Below are 20,838 nucleotides of genomic sequence, written 5' to 3'. Positions count from 1 at the left end.
GGGTGGTGGGCTAAAAATGTGATTAGTCCTATTTTTTAATCACATATAATTTAAAAAAATAAAAAAAAAAATATTCAGGCTCCATCGATCTCAAAAAATATAATTATACCCGCAAAAATTCTTAACAAAACTTTAAAAAAGCATGGTTTTTGGGGGGTTTAAAAGTGTTTCGCCCAATTTTTGAATATCCTAATATATTTAGTTATTTTAAATTATACATAATCTATTAACAAAACCTCGAGTTGATCTATGTTGCAGTCTATAAAATGGAGAAAATCCCCAAAAACCCCCTAAAAAAACAGTTTTCTTGATTTTTCAAGATGGCGCACCTGACGGAAAAATCTGAAAAAAATCAGAGAGATGGCTTTTGATAAAATACATAAAATGCAAAAAAAAATTGGACCTGCAGCCCCCTCCAAAAAAAGTTATAGGTTTTAAAAAAGTTAAAAAAAAAAATTTGAAGTTATGTACACTCGACCTATGGGTTCATAAAAAATGGACATGTTTTGTAAAAGCCTCAGCTACACTTGTGAATTTTTTGAAATTTTTAAATCAATTGAAACCCAACTAAAAAAAAATTAAATCTAAAAATCTACGTTTTTGGCTGTGGGGGAGGGGTAAGGGGGGTGGCGAGCTAAAAATCTGCGTTATCTCATTTTTTAGTTGCATAGAACGTAAAAAAATTAATAAAATTGAATTCTGGGAGTGAGCATTTTGCCTATCTTAACGGGGGGTACCCTTTGATTTTCTGTCCACACATCAATAAAAACTAATATTATACAATATTTTTGTTTACCGATAACCTCCATATTGAACAATTATTGACAGATCATTTCAAAATTTCAACACCCAATCAGAGCCCGTATAACGACTAATACCATACTGTCGGTGTGCACATGCGCGCGGATCAATCAAATTTTACCCTCAATCGATTCGCCGCTAAAGAAGAATATCTTCAAAAAAATTATTACAGATTAATATGATAGGGACTGCTGCGTTAAAATTTTGAATACGGGCCACGTAAAATAACCGCGTGTTCTTGGTAGTTCCTTGAGTAGGGAGAATTTTACACTTCCCTCTAAGGCTAGTTCCAACAAATTTAAGCTAGGCGTGCCACTATATGGGCAGGTTTTAAAGACAACAAAATAATGCATAGGCTTTCGTATCTTTCCGTATTTATCAATCAACGGTATGACTGTTGAAAAAATTCAACACAAATTTTTGAGGTTCTGTGCATTTAAATTAGGTGAAACTATTGTAGATCACGATTATTCATTAATAGAAAACAGTTTAAAACTTAATACACTAGAAAAACACATCGCACAACTTGATACACATCGCACAAGTTATGGCCAAAATTCACCTATAGATCGTTACTGTAAACTTATAAATGACAAACACATTGAAATTTTTGATACATCTCTGAATATGTTTAAAAATAATTTAAATAGAGTATTTATTTAATTTTTTTGTTAGTTCTAAGGTTACAAGTACCTACCTATTCTTATTCTAATATTTGTTATCTAATTATAATGTTGTTAAAGTATTATTAGTACATTTTTAGCTCGTAAACTTATTATTGTTAACTGTATAACTTTTAATGGGGTAATCCCGTCAATAAATAAAATAAAATAAAAAAAAATAGCAAGAAATAAATCACCAATCAGTGGAAGAAGTACAAGTCAACTGTGCAAAAGATGGAGTGACGGAGTGACCATCTTCCATAGACGTATCAATCCGCCAATGAACAAGCAGAATTGCTTAGGTATAAAGAGAAAAAAGAAGAAAAAGAAAAATGGATAAAGCGGCAATGAATAATTAAAAATAACTTACTAGTACATCGACATCATTATCTTGTGGACTATTAGTATCTCTTTTTTCAACTGTGATATCTGTTTTTGTATCTCGTAAAGAACTATCCTTTATTGGAGGTATGGTGCCATTTTGAATTAGTGTATTACTACTACTACTACTTTCATCAGAAACATTTGTGAACACACACACTATACACTTATTGACTAAGCTAGTATTAGTATTTGATTGAATTTATGTACTTTCCTATTAGTTTTCACATTAATTATTCAACTAAACAACTACAGACAGCGTTGCCAACCTAAAATTTCTGAAATCGGTAGGTTGATACAAAAAAAATCGGTAAAAATCGGAAAATTCAAAAAAAAGGCGGCATATTTAAAAAAATGTAATTTGTTTAACAAAAAAGATACAGAACAGTTAAAATTATGTTAGAAAAAGTAAAATAATTATGAAAAAAAGGACACGGCACTTGCGGAGTGTCGACAGAAGCAAATATTTACTTCTTATCGATGCGATTATATTCGATTAGATTCAATTCGTTTCGATTTGATCCCATTCGATTCGATCCGATTCGATTTATTTTATTTAATTTTCACTCCGCTTGAATAAAACCGAAAGATAACTATATTTTTTCCAAGACCAAGACCAATTAAATGGTTTTGCTCTACATAAATAGGGTATTCCCATATAGCAATAAGTATGTAGGTATTATAGTATTATGTACTTTCCCTCACAGCTAATTTTACGGACGTGTATTCGTGATGTGGGTAGGGGATTTTCCGAGGTAAGATTGCTGAATTTGTTGTTAAAAATGTAGCATATACGGCATGTAACATACATATTTTTTATAGGAACACAAACAAAAATTGAAGTAGTACAAGTAGTATAATAATAAAAAATAAAAATCGGTAAATGAGGTTGAAAATCGGTAAATCGGTAGATTGCTGTCTAAATCGGTAAATCTACCGAAAAATCGGTAGGGTTGGCATCGCTGACTACAGATACCGGCTTTTCGGCTTTTGGTTTTGAGGTGGGTGCGGCCGATACAGTGCTGCCACAGTTTTTTTGCTATTTCAATAATAGGACCTAGAGGAAGAACGCCTGCGCATTACAAAATTGGTAGTTCAATAAGGTCGAATATTTCCCTCCGAAGAGAGTGTAGCCAAGCCCGGAAACCAGAGCAAAATATGGCCGCCCTCAGTGATCACTGGTTGCCCTAGTCGCACACAAAAATATAAATTTTACATAACTGTCAGTTGTAAAAAGAAGATTGAGGTTATATAGAAACAGTGCAAAAAATGAAAAAATGCAAAATTATATTTTGATTAAATTAATGTTATGTTCTTTTATTAGAACTGCTTGTTTTGAGAAAGTCTGAAGTGCCTATAGATAGTGCAATATTGATTCGGAGAAAAAAGACGTTAATTCATAACAGAAACTAAATGAATCTGAACCAAATCATTGTAAACAAAATTCTGGTCTCATTATGGATGGGCTGCAGTGGAGCTTGCAATAATTGGTTTCACACTGATTGTGTAAAAATATCATTTGCTTCTTAAAAAGCTAAAACGGTATTGTGATAATTCTATAGAAAAGGTGAGAGTATGAGTTTAAGTCATTTAGGTTAGGATGTGTGGAAGATAAGAAGCTGGTCAAAATAGTAAAGCAGAATACATAGCGTGGAAGGAGTTAGTATGGTTATTGTTAATGAAAAGTATAAGCATTTATCAGTTATTCTGCACGTGGATTCTCCCAGGCATAAACTGTTGCTAGAAAAGGGTGAAGATCAGATGAGGATGCTGGAGCTAAACTGGTCTGTTACTTACAAGATTAGTTTTTGTGATAATTTGCAAAATGTGTTTAGGTGCCTCTTTTAATACTAGTGACATAACCAGTGTTTAAACATGGATTAAAAAATAGTGTGTGTACTTTTATGTATGTAAGTTATACTTACAGTAGACGCCCTCTTAACCGACCCACCCTACACCTGTTTGGATGATACTATTTTTAGATTAGAGGTCATACAAGTTTCATAATTTGTCTTGTGAGTGATATTGTTAATTACATATGTATATACACATCGACATTCGTTTCACTTTATATTTTGACTTAATTTGTTTAAAAATGAATCATGACCCATGGGAAAAGTTATAGCGGACGGACTATTATATGTACATACTACTTTTCTGTTTATAGATCATAAAATATATATATTTTTAATAGAGTTACATATGTAATGTCTTTCTGAGGGTGGTTTTAAAGATTTTCGGTTTAAACAACTTTTTGATTATCTGACCTATAGGCAGCTCCCGTCATGGTCGGTTAAGAGAGCGTCTACTGTATATATGATTTCAACTATTTCAAGGAAATAAATAGATTCAAAACAAACAGTTTATTTGTAATTTATTTAAATATTAAATTAAATTTTAATACTTACTACTTTCCAAAAAATTTCATTAAAAGAATAGCACAAATTAAAAAATTATAAAACATATATTTACTAAAAACACCAATATATTTTGTTCACACTTTATTTCCACCGATACGTAACTTGAAAGATTTAGCAACTAACTTTATATTGTCTGTGTGCACAATAGTGCATACTGTTAGTTTTATAAAAAACTCACATTTTTCCCAATCGCACCTAATAACTTCAAAAATAGAATCAAGCTAGAAACATAAAGCATAAACGAACTTATAGGTGTTTAATTCAAAATGACAAAAAACATATAAACGTTTTTTGGACAGAAAAGTAATAGACCACTTGTGCGTTTTGATTTGTCAATTTTAATCAAAAGCTAAGTAATGACTGCTAAGTCTGTATGAATTTTTAAGTCTGTATTACTCATTATTCATCACGAATAGCTGGTAATGTATCCACTGGAAATGTATCAGAAATTTCAACACCTCTTCTTGGTTAATGTGGAAGAGACAGATAAAATTAATGGAACATTGCTGGAATAAAGCTTATGTTAAGTGATAGTCCATATTCTCCACTTACTGCGGTCACTTTATTAAGTAAGCAGTATCTGTAGGTTTTCATGTGATTCGGCTAAAAGAACTGTATCATCAGCGTATCTCAGGTTATTTATGATCATGCCATTAATTCTAATGCCTATGTTTATTTCATCCATTGTCTTACTTAATATGTCTTCCGAGTACCTATATATTAAATAATATTGGTGAAAGTATACACCCTTGTCGAACACCTTTTTTTTCATTTCTATTTCTTCTGATGTTATGTCTTCTATTCTCACTACCGCTTTTTGGCCATAGTATAAGTATATAGCGAGCCTATAAGGGTCAGTTTTTCCTTTAGAAGTATGGAAACCTAAAAACTGTTAATTGTAATAAAATGAATTATTCTATACCTATACAATATTGTGACAATCAATTGATATCGGCCCTGGACAGATAACGAAGTACAGGCATATTTGTGCTCTTCACAATTTGTTAGTTCTTGAGTGGTGAATCAATATCTATGAAAGATTTTTTAATTTTTGCATACTGGTAAACAAAAGTATGTTACATCTCCTGCTGTAAGTAAAACTGTAAACAATTTAAAATGATTGATTTAACATGTAGTGTTACCACTTTAAATTCTTAACCTGTCCAAATCAACCGGAAACAAAAAGCTGACAAGTTTCTTTGCTAGTGACATGTGAGCGACTTTACTAATTTGATTTTTAGGCATTAATATTTATTTTGAATTGACTTTATTTATTTTTAAATAAGAACACTTATATTAATTTAAATACACAGACTTACTTCATATTATTTATTTACCACACTAACTTACAAGAACAATAAACACTTAATAGTATTTAATTTATTAGGAAATACTACACATTATCAAATCTAATTTATATTGTACTTTACAAAATTTATCTAATCAAAAATACCTCCAAATCGTACGCTCTAATACAGTACTCGTCGTGGCTTTATTACACTTCTCACTCATTCACAATCGTTGCCTTAAATACTATTTACAGTTTTTCTAGAACAAAAAGAATGATAGCGTCATTTACCTGTTAAAAGAGTCTCCCTTTGATTCTAGAATGAAAATAATATTTACATAAAATAAAGTAACATTTACATGTATCCAGAAACTGGTGCCAGTCTCACTGGAATGCCAGTGGCATGAAAAATAGACCACCTTTCTATTCAAGACAGCGCTGGCAGACAGCTCTGGACTGGCGCAAAAAAGTGTTTACACTTGAACAAAACCCTATACAAGATGACTCTGCCACATCCTTGGTAGAGGAAGAAATTAGAATAATCACAAGAAACTTCCTTGATGGACAACGGATCATCCAAGTAACGAATCAAGACTGCTAAATACCCCTCCTGGATTTGAAAGGTGACTGAAGAAAGCATGGCCAACAGACTTAATAAATTAACTATTTATGTGAACTAATATAAAATATATTATACAGGAGAGTTGCCACATGGCAGCTTCTCCCTCATGTGTTCAACATTCACACCATTTACTTATAGCTTCATGATCAGATGGTAAATTAAATTGTGTATTAAATAAAAAAAAATGTCAAAATATTTTTTATACCTAAAGGTGGAGCAGAATCTATTTCCTGAATTTCAGTTATACAATTTTGATCGCTTATGGAAGATGTTTGTTGTCCTTTATATACTTTCTTATTTTGTACACCAATCCTTTTTCTCGGCGATTCCAAATTCAATTCTTGTTCTGCATTACTTCCAATCATTGCAGGAAGTATTTGTATTGTACGATGACCTGATACTAAAGATATAGGAAAAGTCAAACAATGAGGAATGCACATAACTTTCCCCTTGTTGCCATATTCTAAATTTGAAAAAATATATAGAGAATAGTCAGATTTTTTTGATATGCCATTCCTATTACAGCAAGCATTTCATTGGCTAGAATTAGTGACGAGTATAATATATGATGTCATAGTAACTGACGTCTGTCATAATATTGGAGGTTACATTTATAATGTCAAATTATTGTTTTCAATTTATATTTTATTTATTTAGTTTATATTTTAACAACAGTTTATTTTTTAAATAACTTTACTTTCCCTTCCGTATCCTTGATTGGTCGTTTAGGTTTTCTTGTATGGTAGGTTTAGTTAGGCATTCATTTTAAGAAATGTCGCTGGCTAAATGGGCACAGCTTCCAAAGGCCACAAAAGAAGAAGAAAAAATAAACAAACAAAAATCTTGCATAACCTTCTATCTAAGCCTTCTATACTATAGGAAAACATGACTGACACTGGGTGCGTTCGGATGACCACAGCGGCTGGACAGCTGAGCCAGCAGTAGCTGTCAGACGTCACCGCTGGAAGTCAGCCGCTGAGAGATTTACTAAGCTTTCCCTATCACAGCTGGATACAACCACTCAGCCGATTTCTGCTGACAGTCAGCCGCTATGGTCGTCCAAACACACCCACTTATACGCTCTGAGCTTCGCTGGTGTCGCTCCTAGCGGATTACTAATTCAACTTTCACCAGTAATTTTTAAATTTATTATTTAATTTTATCGCTTAATATTTACAACGCAAAAAAGTAATTAAATTGTAATCGATTTTTTAAAAATTTTGCTAACTGTTTTAACGTTCTCTTAATGAAATATTAATTTCTTACTTCAGATACATTCACAATTATCGTGTAGATGGCACTTAGATGATTTATATCTAATTATAATTAGATATTACAAAATTTTAAAAAAACTTAATTCAGTATTTAAACCGTAAGTATACTTAAGATAAAAATATATACCACAGCTTTGACCAACTAATATTTTTTCTGATTAATGTTTTTAATTTCAATTTTAAATTATTCACTTTGACATTTATGTCAAATTTCCAGTGAAGGTTTACAGACTTGTCACTACTGGCTCTCACGATTTTTTAATTAACAGCGTATATTACAGATACAGTTGGAAAAATGAAAGAATACCCATGAACGATCACATCAATCACTTAATTTATGTTTGTTGTCTTTTTCTATAAATAATAAACGTTTGTTATAGAAAAAGATAGGAAACAAAATAAGTGATCGATGTGATCGTTCATGGGTATTCTTTATTTTTCCCACTGTAGTTATCTTTGTTTCACACTCTTAAAGACAAAGAGAAACAGTGTCACCTGTAGTTGCTGTGGTAAATACATACCGTCGAAAAAATGAAAGAATACCCATGAACGATCACATCAATCACATATTCAGATTATTAATAATCTATCTCTCTCATTTATTATTTATGAAAAAAAAAACAGCAAATACAAAATATGTGATTGATGTGATCGTTCATGGGTATTCTTTCATTTTTCCGACTGTATATGTTTTTATTTGGCAACAGCGCTTGTTTCCAAACTTAACGGTAGTGAAAAACTAATAAATGAGGAAAAATTTGTTGAATTTGCTTGCCGTCAAGTTTGTACGAGTACCAGTGGGTTATATTTCATCAAATATAATATGAAGTGCATGCCTAATTGTTTAACTTTTAGTTTATCATACTTTAACAATGAATTGGGTGGCTCTCTGATCCAATATAAGTACTGTTATTATTTTCACTAAAAATGGTTACAGGAACAATTTTTGAAATTTTTTGATTTGATTGATATGACACATTTTTAAAATTCTGATCAGTCTGACGTAGAGGACATTTTGTTTGAATAATAGGTTTGTTCTAGCAAACAGTCGAACTAGTCAGCAAACAGTTGGTCAGTGAGAGAACATAATACAGTTACGAGTGCTATCCCCTCTACTCGCGCTGGTCCACTATTCGCTAATGGTTTCAGACCGTTTGAAACTCGTGCTAGAACAAACCGATTGTCTGTAAGAAACAAATCACAATAACTGAATAAAACAGATTTTCCCACCTACCTCTATCCAAAGTATACATTTCCTGGCCTCATTGTAGGGAGCAGTCATATTTTTTTCTCCCTAGGGAAACAAAGTACTTTTAATCCCTAGGGAGTAAAAGTAAAAGTGATGTTGACGTCATACTATGTCATAGCATAGATGAAATAACTTATTGACACCCTATACTATTACTATATTTTCTATTAGGTAAGTATCCATACATTTTAAATTTTATTTATAGATGTTGCAAAATGGTAAAAACAGTAAATTGTTATTTTGATTTAAAAATTTCTCATTAATAATTTGATAGTTATACTGTACTTAATTGTTAGTTTTAGTTCTCTAATAAATTTTGTTACTTCTATTGTTGATTGAATACACAAATTCCTGTATTCAATTATGATTCATGTATTCAATCGACAGTTATATAAATATTTAAAAAATGAAAAAATGACTTATTTGAGGGAGGTGGAAAAATGTATAACATGGGAGAAGTGCCTTTTCCTCCCTTGAATGATTACTGTAGTAAACTAGTAAACTTTATTCTTGGGAGGAAAAGGTGCACTTCGCTCTCTTGTTATACAAATATCTATAGGTGTTAAATTGGTGAATAAACAAAAAACCAATATAAATAATTAAATACTTTCGCTTTCTTCTCTAAATATTGTTGGTACAGCATTGCATTTTAATTTTCTGCTGCCATCTTGTCTAACTTTTTTCCACATGTCAGAAGTAGTGTTCCTAAACATTCAAAAATTGAATACAATATTTTTTAATGATATAAATATTATAAAGAGAATGCATCAAATGCAAATACTCAATTAATTTTACTTGAAGAACTTACTTCACAAACAACAGCATATTTGTTTGGATCTTGTTTTAACCCTATATTTTTAATCCACACTTTCCGTCGTTCAGATTCTTTTGGGAAAGAATTCATTTTCACATTATTTTTCCCCCCAATCGACTTCGCAACCTTTTACCTTAGAGGAAGGCATTTTTCAACCTGAATAATAGTAATAGTAATTTAATATTTCTCGATCTATCTAGTTAAGTGAGGTTAAACCAGAGTAAACGAAAAATAAAAACCAAAATAAACAACTGATCATCTGTTTACCCCTTCCAAATGAATCCGGAAATCTGAGCAAAAGATGGCGGAGCCAATCAGCTTTTAGCGTATACGATGGCAACACTCTTCCAAGACGAGACACGGTTAAACCATAGAGTTATATAAGCATAGAGAGAGTGTCATTCAGAGCGAAGTGACGACACCATCTTTTTTATTTGGATTAGTGCTGTTTCACTCTTACGCATAGTAAAGCTGCTACAGTTGTCCTCCTCTTCTGTGCCTATATTCACACTGAATGTCATCATAAGTTTTCGATACAATGTGTTAGAAAGAGATGCAGCAAACCAGACAAGAATCTACAGGTCGAGCAAGTCTCGTAAATTTCACGATTGCGAGCCACGCTTCACGCAACCGTGTTTGCGTACTTGTGTTTCGAGTTGCGTGGTCGTGCGGCGTTATATTTACCAAATTTAAATATAATCGTTTTCAAAATTAAATCAATATGGCTACTGGGTGTAAAAGATAAATCTTATTCTATCTGTTCTTAATGAGTTTTAGATAATTTTAGTTGTATTTCTTTGTAATTTTGTGTTGTACAAAGATTAATTTAACATTTTCTCTGGAAGTATTAATTTAGAAAGATAATATGCTTCATTGGTGTTGTGTTGTGTTTTGAAGTGTGAAATGCAAAGTAATTGTGATAAAGTCAAGATAAAGTTCACTTTTAAACTGAACTAAATAAGGTATCTGAGAGACAACAATGGTTAAATGCAATACAATGTACAGGTTTTACTAGCGAAATGAAAATTTTCCTGTCCTGTCTGCTGTAATCATTTTATATCTGGTAAGTTACAATTACAACAGTAACGATTTTTGAAGATGTTAACATTTTAATCTTATAGGAAAATCAGCCGACTTAATCGATAATAACAATCTCCAGATTGGGTTCCTTCAATAAATATGGTCTATAAACATAATGAAATAAGTTCCCCAAAATCTAAAATGGAGTGGTATCAAAGGAGAATTAAAGTGAAAAATATTCATATTGAAATTATTTATAAGGCACTGGACTGTCTTAAATTCTACAATAATACTAGGTGGGTAAATGATTTTAGACATTTTTCATTAAGAGTAGATTAAGATTAAGTAGATTTTCATTCAGTAGATTTAAGGCTTGTTTACACAGGTAGAGTAATGATGCAAGTACTTGATAGAGTAGAGTAACTCTACCTGTAAAAATGCTCAGCACAGTAGAATAGCTGGTAGAGTGTATAGTTGGAGTTAAAGTAGAGTGACTAGCAACCTATGGCAAAGTAACTACTCTATGACCACCACTACTGCCAAAATGTCTACTCGGCTGCACACTCTACCCATGGAACACGCTCAATTATGGCAGAATAGAGTAGGTAGGAGAGTACATGGGGGCGCTGTCATTCTGGCTGGAATTGTGTTTTGTGTAAATAGTGAAAATGAAGTTCACCGAAGATGAAACTTTAAAACTTGTAGAGCTATAATACGGCGAATACCAGTGTTTATGGAATTTAGGTAGTGTATACTACAGAAATAAAAGTTTGCAGCAAGCTGCGGAGGATGAAATCGTAGAAAGAATGGCAAAGGGGGCTTTGGAGTAAACGAGCTTAAGCAAAAAATTAAGAATTTAAGGTGCACTTATAATCAAGAGTGTTTAAAAATACAAAAATCGGTTTCACTATACTAGCATCAGTACAGGGTGATCAGTTAAGGGTAGCGAGCATCCATATCTCATAAGATATTGGTCGTATAGATTTGAGAAAAAAAAATCATGATAAAAGTCGCCAAGAGAAATTGCTGGAAATTATTTTCGAGTTTGAGGCATAGTTTCGTCCGCTAGAGGGCATAACAACCAACACAAAGTAGAAAAATGGAATTTTTATAGAATTTTGTCTAATGAAAGTTTATCGATGATATTATTTTCATATTTACAGACCATTTCCCTACATTTTTTGTCTAAAACGTTTTGTTCTATCTATCAAAATAAAGCGGTGGGGGAAGTTCAATTGTTTTTTTAAACAAACCAAGGTTTCTTCCGTTTCTTTTGACCGATTTTAGCAAACTTAGGCTCATATGAAAGAGCATAATTTGCACTACAAAACGCTTATTTGGTTTTGAATTTTTTACGTTTGCTGTCGCAGCTAGATGGCGTTAACTGAAATGGTAGCAAATTTTTGAGTTTTAAAAAAAAACAAATGTAATGGTATATTAATTTTTATATATTTTAAAAGAGGATAAGTTTCTCTATAATTTAATGAAAAGAATTTATTATCTACCTTTTTTTGAACCGTTGATATTGACCAAAATATAATTTTATTACATTAAAAAATGGCACGCCACTGTTTTTTATCAAAATAAAAATCAGTTTTGTAATCTCTTATTAGTTGCTAACAAAAAGAACCTCTTGACTTTTTTTCGTTAGACAAACGGTTTTGGATTGAGAAAATAAGATATGTTTACATGGGGCGCCCATATCTCGAAACATTACTAATTTACTTTTTTTTCAATCTAAAACCGTTTGTCTAACGAAAAAAGTCAAGAGGTTCTTTTTGTTAGCAACTAATAAGAGATTACAAAACTGATTTTTATTTTGATAAAAAACAGTGGCGTGCCATTTTTTAATGTAATAAAATTATATTTTGGTCAATATCAACGGTTCAAAAAAAGGTAGATAATAAATTCTTTTCATTAAATTATAGAGAAATTTATCCTCTTTTAAAATATATAAAAATTAATATACCATTACATTTGTTTTTTTTTTAAAAACTCAAAAATTTGCTACCATTTCAGTTAACGCCATCTAGCGGCGACAGCAAACGTAAAAATTCAAAACCAAATAAGCGTTTTGTAGTGCAAATTATGCTCTTTCATATGAGCCTAAGTTTGCTAAAATCGGTCAAAAGAAACGGAAGAAATCTTGGTTTGTTTAAAAAAACAATTGAACTTCCCCCACCGCTTTATTTTGATAGATAGAACAAAACGTTTTAGACAAAAAATGTAGGGAAATGGTCTGTAAATATGAAAATGATATCATCGATAAACTTTCATTAGACAAAATTCTATAAAAATTCCATTTTTCTACTTTGTGTTGGTTGTTATGCCCTCTAGCGGACGTTTGACAAACTCGAAAATAATTTCCAGTAATTTCTCTTGGCGACTTTTATCATGATTTTTCTTTCTCAAATCTATACGACCAATATCTTATGAGATATGGCCGCTCGCTACCCTTAACTGATCACCCTGTACTATACTTGTACTCTCCTCATGTGAATGGTATCAAGCCATTTTTGGTAGAGTACTACCACTACTCTACTCTCCTCAAAACTCTACCCATGTAAACAAGTCTTTAGAAACAGTGAAAAATGAGGTAGCTAGTAGAGTAGTAGTAGAGTAAAATATACTGGTTTAGCAAATTACAATGTTTTAAGGTAATACAGTAGCGATAAACAGGTAGTCAAAACGTGTTCCAAGATTGTCACTGTAATTTTGAATATTTTTTCGAGGCATTTGGCACACGTATTCGTAAAATAATAAAGAATGGCGGTACAGAGCCCAATTTGAAAAATATATTAATATGTGGAAATTACTCTGTAATTATACAATATTTAAAAAACGAGCCTGTACCGCCATTAAGAAGAACAAAAAAATACACTTTCTTCAAATAAACTTTTTTATCCGATGCCTAGATTTTGTGTAATTTTGGAACTGCTAATGAAATAAAAAATTTTAGTAGTTCCAAAATAACACAAAATCGGATAAAAAAGTTGTATTTGAAAAAAGTGTATTTTTTTGTTCTTCTTAATGGCGGTACAAGCTCGTTTTTTTATATTGTATTTAATTACAGAGTAATTTCCACATATTAATATATTTTTCAAATTGGGCTCTGTACCGCCATTCTTTATTATATTACGAATATGTGTGCCAAATATCTTGAAAAAATATTCAAAATTACAGCCGCAATCTTGGAACACATTTTCGCTACCTGTTGATCGATACTGTTTCCTCTTAAGATAGTTTTAATAGTTATTTATGATATAAGTATTAAAAGTACAATTTTAAGACGCGCATGTGAAAGTTAACTTGAAAAAATAATTTTATTAATGTTTTGACTTCCACATCAGATGTCATTGTCAAAATACAAAATATTCATTATTATTAGGTTTGTTCTAGCAAACAGTCAAACTAGTCAAAAACCATCAGCAAACAGTTGGTCAGTAAAAGAACATAATGCAGTCACCAGTGCGATCCCCTCTACTCGCGCTGGTCCACTATTCGCTAATGGTTTCAAACTGATGCTAGAACAAACCTATTATTATTATGCATATCATTATCTGTAAATAATATTTCTTCTGATTGTTAATTGTAAAGGATAGAAAAATTACCATTTATTTTATTTTTTTTAGAATCAGCTGAGAGAAGTGGTCTACAAAAAACCAGGAAGGAAACGGAATATGTGGCTACGAAAGGCAAAAGAAAGGTTTACAAAGCAAATGTGACACATTTTTTTGAAATATTTAGGAATATCAGTAAATTGCATTAAAAAATGTATGAAAAGATTTTGTTCAATAAAAATGTTTATATTTATCAAGGATGTATTATTTGGTATGGCCACATATCGTCAGTGATGTAATAATACATCCTATCTGTTTTTTCATGAGTTTTGTAAGAGAGACTAAAAACTTGTCTTAGGGTCACCTCCTGTTTTCATATATTTTTTGACTTGTTTTGTAGTAAATTAAACTATCTATGAACTACAAAACAAGTCAAAACTTACATATGAACACAGGAGGTGACCTTAAAACATGTTTTTCCATCTCTCATACAAAACTCATGAAAAAACAGATAGGAGGTATTGTCACATCAGCAAAAATGTACAGTGATGAGTGCCCTAATAACCGGCAAAATATGGGCAACATATTTAGTTGTGAGATAAAAAGAAATGAAACTAGTTGAGCTGGGAAATTTAGCGAAATTAACCTTTAAATTTACGTTATATTGATCCCACCTTTACACATATCGGAGGAGTATGTCAACTAAAACTGTCACTGTGACAGTGGTAGTTTCCAAACTCGTCTGATACGTCTGAAGGTGGTACACAATCAATACAATCTAAATGTATAAGTTAATATCGCTACCCAGCTCGACTAGTTTCATGTCTTTTTATCTCACTACTTAATACATCTTTTGTGCTATTTTGCCGGTTATTACAGCGCTCATCACTGTATTTCTGGTATATCCAGGGAATGTCTACAAAATATATTTTGAATGTCCAGAGAACATTCGTGGACATTCATGGAATGTTCCAATAAAACATTCAGGTAATGTTTAAAATGCTGACACAGGATTTTCCTGGGATGTTCAGGGAACATGTTTTCGGGGATATTCCAGGAATTTTTCAATGTCTGTGTACCTTCTATGGACCTATATGGAATATTTTGGTGTTATTACCGCCGCACTCCACTTGCGATTTGTAATCAGGAAGATTGAACACATTGTTTCAAATACAAGTCAATCCATTTGTGACTAAATAATCATGGATTGACTTCTATTTGAAAGAATGTGTTCAATCTTCACAACTACAAATCGCAAGTGGAGTCCGGCGCTTAGAGCTACTTCCTCTTCAGTATTATGTATTATACTACAGAAATCAGGAACTTTCCTTCTAAATATATGTATGCATCTTGGCCATCAAACATATTCTTCCAAACATTTTTTTAAGGGGTTACATAGGTCTTGTGGGTAAAAAAAGTGACTTTTTAAAAAAATTATATCTCGAAAACTAAAATTTATTTTTATTTATAATTGGAACATGTAAAAGTATAGTACTTAAGGTAGTCTCAAAAAAAGTTTCAGCCAAAAATATTCATTTTTGTAGAGTTTAAGTTTTTTTGCGTTGGCAGCATAACTAAGTCCAGTCTCATCTGAAATCAAAAAGTTTCTTGTAGTTTATACCTCTGGCTAGAATATGAACGAAGGAATTAAAAAAAATGAAATTTGAAGATTTTACATAAGTTTAAACACATTTTTGACCCCAATTTTTCTCATTTTTAAAGTAGTTTTTTTTATAAAACAAAAATGACCTCATCTAATAAAAAATCCTTTGTTCATTCACTAGCCAGAGGTATAAACTACAAGAAACTTTGATTTCAGATGAGACTGGACTTGTTATGCTGCTCACCGCAAAAAAGGGCTGTTGTCGAAAAATTGCAGTCCACTCTACAAAAATGAATATTTTTGGCTGAAATTTTTTTGAGAGTACTATACTTTTACATGTTTCAATTATAAATAAAAATAATTTTTAGTTTCCAAGATATAATTTTTTTAAAAAGTCACTTTTTTTACCTGCAAGACAACAACTTAACAAATTGTTGATTTCAAATTGTAGCAGTTGTTTTGCAAAGTATGCTGCCCTCTTGTATTTTCTGTGTTATCTTCATCATACAATTACTTCATCTAAAAACTTTCTGCGATATATTCGCAACAACAAAAACAAACAAAACAAAAAAAAATAAAACAAAAGTTTAACCACCTTCACACCACAGAATCAAGCAATCAAGTTACACAAATTTTCAAACACCTCACCTGACGACACAGCGTCTCAAGTACGATTGCGCGAATTGGTAAATATAACTCCGCACGACCACGCAACTCGAAACACAAGTACGCAAACACGGTTGCGTGAAGCGTGGCTCGCAATCGTGAAATTTACGAGACTTGCTCGACCTGTAGATTCTTGTGCAAACCAGTCCATGAGATCTTGTCGTCAGGAAGCGCGGAAGGTAGACTCCCTCTATGTTAATATATACCTCTATGGGTTAAACACAGTTAATAGGTATTTAGTCCATTCCGAAGTTGTAGTTTGTTTTGACATTTCCGTTTTATTTAACCTAACCTATGTTTTGTGTTTTGTTGTTTGGTTGTATACAAGGAGTTGTATATTGAAATTGAATTGATTCTTGTTTCATTGAATTATTGAATATAGAGGAGTTGTTCTGTTGCAAGTTGTTCTAGTTTTGTTGTTTTAAAATCTGAGAAAAACTATTTATAGATAATGGTGAACTTAAACAAGAAATGGGCATGCAGTTTGCTGATTACTTAATTGTGTACTCACAACACATAGGTACAGGCATTATGCAAATACATACCATTTAGAGGATACTTCATTCAAATTGGAGGACTCTGCGATATTGGGCTTCCTTAATAGTTTACCAGACGTAGACACTGTCTTTTTCTTGGTAGAAAATGACACCTGTTTCACCCTTTCTGAATTTTCTCAAGTCTCATATTTGGATCAACCTGAAATTTGTTGGCTTTCACAGCTTTAATTTGATTAATGGCTGTCATTAAAATATCTTCACTGTTGCATTTTTGACCTAATGCAATTACTTACAGTGCTGAGCAGATAGTATCTTATGTAATTTCTATCTATCCCTGGGTTTTTGATTTGTGCGTAGGTGCTGAAGACTCCAGTTCTTCCCAAATATCACTGCTTGGAACTTAATTATTTAGTGTGACTCATGTAATACAAAGGTAGTGAATGTGCTGGCAAATATTTGATTGAATTAAAGATTTGATTGAATTTAATTTAATAAAATAATCAAGGCAAGTACATGAGTAGTAGTAGTAATCAAGGCAAGTACATTAACAGTTTCTCTGTAACAGTACATATTTTTGAGTTTGTTTTATTTTTAATTATCCATTTTTTAAATTCATCATTTCCTTCCACACTTTCAGTATCAAATTTATAATTTGTGGCTACAATTAATGGCAGTCAATCAATCAGTCCTTTTTCCTGAAAGCCACAAAAATGTTGACAAAATTAAATCAAAACATATTTACATTACAACAAACCTTTTGTTATCTGAATTAGTCTTTCCACTTGTTTATCTCGAGTGTAGTGTATCAAATTATGCATGCTTTTATCTAGTTGTTTCACCTTTTTCCTTCTAGATATGCATACTTAATAATACTGTGCATACTCTCCAAGTACATATTTGTATTTATTAGTAATTCCTTTCTATAACAGTAGAACCCAGACTTAGTATTCGAACTATAATTTTTACTCAGGTACTCATAAAATTTAACAGTACCAGAATCATTCTCCAGTTGGAAAATTCAACAAATCTTTTTAAAAGTTGTTAACTTCTAAAGTACTTTGTATAAATTTCAAGCACTTATATACATACTTCCATTCTTTTTTCAACTACAGAAATTTTTGCTAGATTAGTTTTCCAGGCACAATCAATGTGCAAGGAACAAAATAATCGATTAGACACAGGCCCCATCACTGTTGTCCATCCGTTATACAAAGTTGCCATTATCTCTCTCATAAACATATCTGTAGTGATATTATTAGGTACCTAGTGCGGTTTTAATACAGTCAAAAAATATTTTAGAAATTGTAGTATTCATTCTATTCGAAATCATGTATGTCACAGCAACGCCTTCACCAAAGTCATCGCTAACCATCAAAGTGGTTAACTCAAAATTATATGGATTAGTTCCATAGGTACCATCAATACAAACAATTTTTTTTGCAAATGTCATGACAGCATAACGTTGTACATATATCATTCATAATGATAATGCAGAAATCTGAGCAATCTAAATTATGCTGACTATCCTCAGAGCCTTGAGGTCTGTAGTATAATACACTGGCTACACACTACGTTTTGCCTGAGACCATGTCTGCAGAGACTCATTTGCGCAGGTAAGAGCATAAGAGCAGCAAGACGGTATCACATGTAAGCCTCCAAGTTTTACTTGAAGTGTGGTCAGAAGTTCAGTCCAGCAAAAGTTTTCAAGGTGGACAGTCGAAATGAGTGATATAGAAGCATTGCTATTCTTAATTGAAGAGTTGTACAAATTTTTGAGCTGGCATGCATTATGGAAGGTGAAAAGTAGAGAATGAAGCATACACTTTAATGATTGAAAAATTAAAAGAGGCAATATTTTATTTTTATATTTTTAGTTCATTCTAAAATAGAATTCTTTTAAATCATATAAATTTCTTTTACCATTTTAGTATTTAATTTTCCAATATTGGGGTACTACTGCCAAAAAAAATTTATATACTTATAATAATAGAATATAATAATTAATCAACTTATGTATTTCTGCAAAGTTCTGACACTGTTTTCTTGTGGCATATTTAATGTAGTATTATGTTCATATGGGATTGAGCCACTATTGTAGGTGTAAAGAAAATTGCATTTCTTAATTTACTACTGGTTGGTGTTTCAATTTCCACTCCGGAAGTCTTTCTATTCTCTACAAAAATTTAAGCAGAATTTTGGGCATGGATGCCAAATTTTTGTTGAAATAAAAGATGCTAATCGAATTTCTAACTGTCTAAGAAATTTCCTGCTATTTCTATTGTTGACACTTGACACACATATTTGTTGCATATTTGCGTTTGTGGAATAATCATATCTACCTGAAAAGGTATTTTGTAAGTTTCTATCAATTAAAAACCATGATTAATTTAAAAAAATTTCTTTATTAAACTATATCTACGTTCACAATATTTAGAACTTGAATTAAATTCTATAATTAAACTATATTATGAATTACACCATGGCTATTTTGTCATGGTACACTACCTTCATTATTGAAATACCATAAAAAAAGTTTATCCTTAGTTTGCTTGGCGTCTCTGGAAATACTTATACAGTGAGCACGTAAAGGTTGGAATAAATTCATTTTCTCGAAAACCGACGATTTTTGAAAAAAATTCCGAAACGAGTCAATTTTTATTTTTAAATTGCGACTTTTTGGCATATGTATCATACTAGTGACTTCACTCATCTGGGCGTGATGACGTCATCTATAATTTTTTTAAATAAGAATAGGGGTCGTGTGATATCTCATTTAAAAGATAATTCAATTCTCTATTCAGTAATACAAAAATTAACATAATTATTTATACAGAGTGTCCAAAAAAAAATTTTTAATTAAATCTATTGACATAAAAGAAGAATAAAAATAAGAATGTGTGTAATTTATTTAACTCAAAATACATTTTACTGCTATCAGAAAACAGGAAATAATGTTTATTTGATAAATAAATATTGTTTTTTGCTTAAATTCAATATTAAAGCCGCCACCCACCTTTCTCTTGACAGTTTGAACATTTAATTTAAGCGAAAAGCAATGATTATTTTTCAAATAAACATTTTTTTCTGTTTTCTGAGAGCAGTAAAATGTATTTTGGACTAAATAAATCACATGCATTCTTCTTTTAATGTCAATAAATTTAATTAAAAAACATTTTTTTGGACACCCTGTATAAATAATTACGTAAATGTTTATATTACTGAATAGAGAATTAAATTACCTTTCAAATGAGCTATCACACGACCCCTATTCCTATTTAAAAAAATCATCGATGACGTCACCACGCCCAGATGGGTGACGTCATTAGTATGATATATATGCCAAAAAGTCGTAATTTAAAAATAAAAATTTACCTGTTTCGGGATTTTTTTCCAAAATCGTCCATTATCGAGAAAATGAATTTATTCCAACCTTTTCGTGCTCTCTGTATAATGTTATCTCTGCATATCAATGAGATTAGAATCTTCTGTTCTTAAACCATTCCTATTGTCATCGTCTAAGCTTCCAATGGGAGTATAGGTTGAAGCATATTTACTTCTCAAAAAGTTATGGAGTACACAATATGTCATGACAATGATATATACAGTTTTTAGATTTAAATTAATAGTGGTATGGAAAATTGGAAATCTGTTAGCTAAAATACCAAAGGCATTTTCTACAACTCGCCTTGTCCTTGACAGGCGGTAATTGAATATTTTGCGTTCATTTGTTAATTCTCTTTGATTAAACGGTTTTAAGAAATGTGGCGCTAAGGCAAAAGCTTCAACACCAATAAACACATCACTAAGCATTTTATCTGAACCACTGAGGCGATCAAAGACTGGAATTTGTAATGTATTTTCTTTTAATTTGTTGTAAAATATTGTTTGCTCTATAACACCTCCATCACAAATTCTCCCATTCACACCAAATTCGTATATTATGAACTCATAATTAGCATTTACAACTGCCATCAAAACCAT

General features: G+C 31.5%; 1 protein-coding gene and 2 long non-coding RNA genes across 3 annotated transcripts; 1 reads left to right on the top strand and 2 right to left on the bottom strand.

Moving 5' to 3' along the window:
* Positions 1-5,578: 5,578 nt before the first annotated feature.
* On the bottom strand, positions 5,579-9,874 carry LOC126889728 (uncharacterized). The gene is made up of 2 exons (XR_007700147.1): positions 6,380-9,874; positions 5,579-5,812 (listed from the first exon to the last, which is right to left on the bottom strand). It is a non-coding gene; the product is annotated as an uncharacterized LOC126889728 (long non-coding RNA).
* A 206-nt stretch (positions 9,875-10,080) lies between these two features.
* On the top strand, positions 10,081-14,344 carry LOC126889727 (uncharacterized). Its single transcript, XR_007700146.1, has 3 exons — positions 10,081-10,574; positions 10,633-10,827; positions 14,164-14,344. It is a non-coding gene; the product is annotated as an uncharacterized LOC126889727 (long non-coding RNA).
* A 5,966-nt stretch (positions 14,345-20,310) lies between these two features.
* LOC126889397 (uncharacterized) lies at positions 20,311-20,838 on the bottom strand. The gene has a single exon (XM_050657657.1). It carries the CDS (start codon positions 20,836-20,838, stop codon positions 20,311-20,313), a length of 528 nt encoding a protein of 175 aa, XP_050513614.1.

This window comes from Diabrotica virgifera, chromosome 8, assembly GCF_917563875.1.
Source record: "Diabrotica virgifera virgifera chromosome 8, PGI_DIABVI_V3a".
Lineage (NCBI taxonomy): Eukaryota > Metazoa > Arthropoda > Insecta > Coleoptera > Chrysomelidae > Diabrotica > Diabrotica virgifera.
Note: the sequence above shows the minus strand (reverse complement) of the source record. Positions and strands in the feature narration are given on the sequence as shown.

Excerpts from the sequence above, each read along its gene's own strand:
- LOC126889397 (XM_050657657.1), bottom strand. The coding sequence starts at position 20,838 with ATGGTTTTGATGGCAGTTGTAAATGCTAATTATGAGTTCATAATATAC.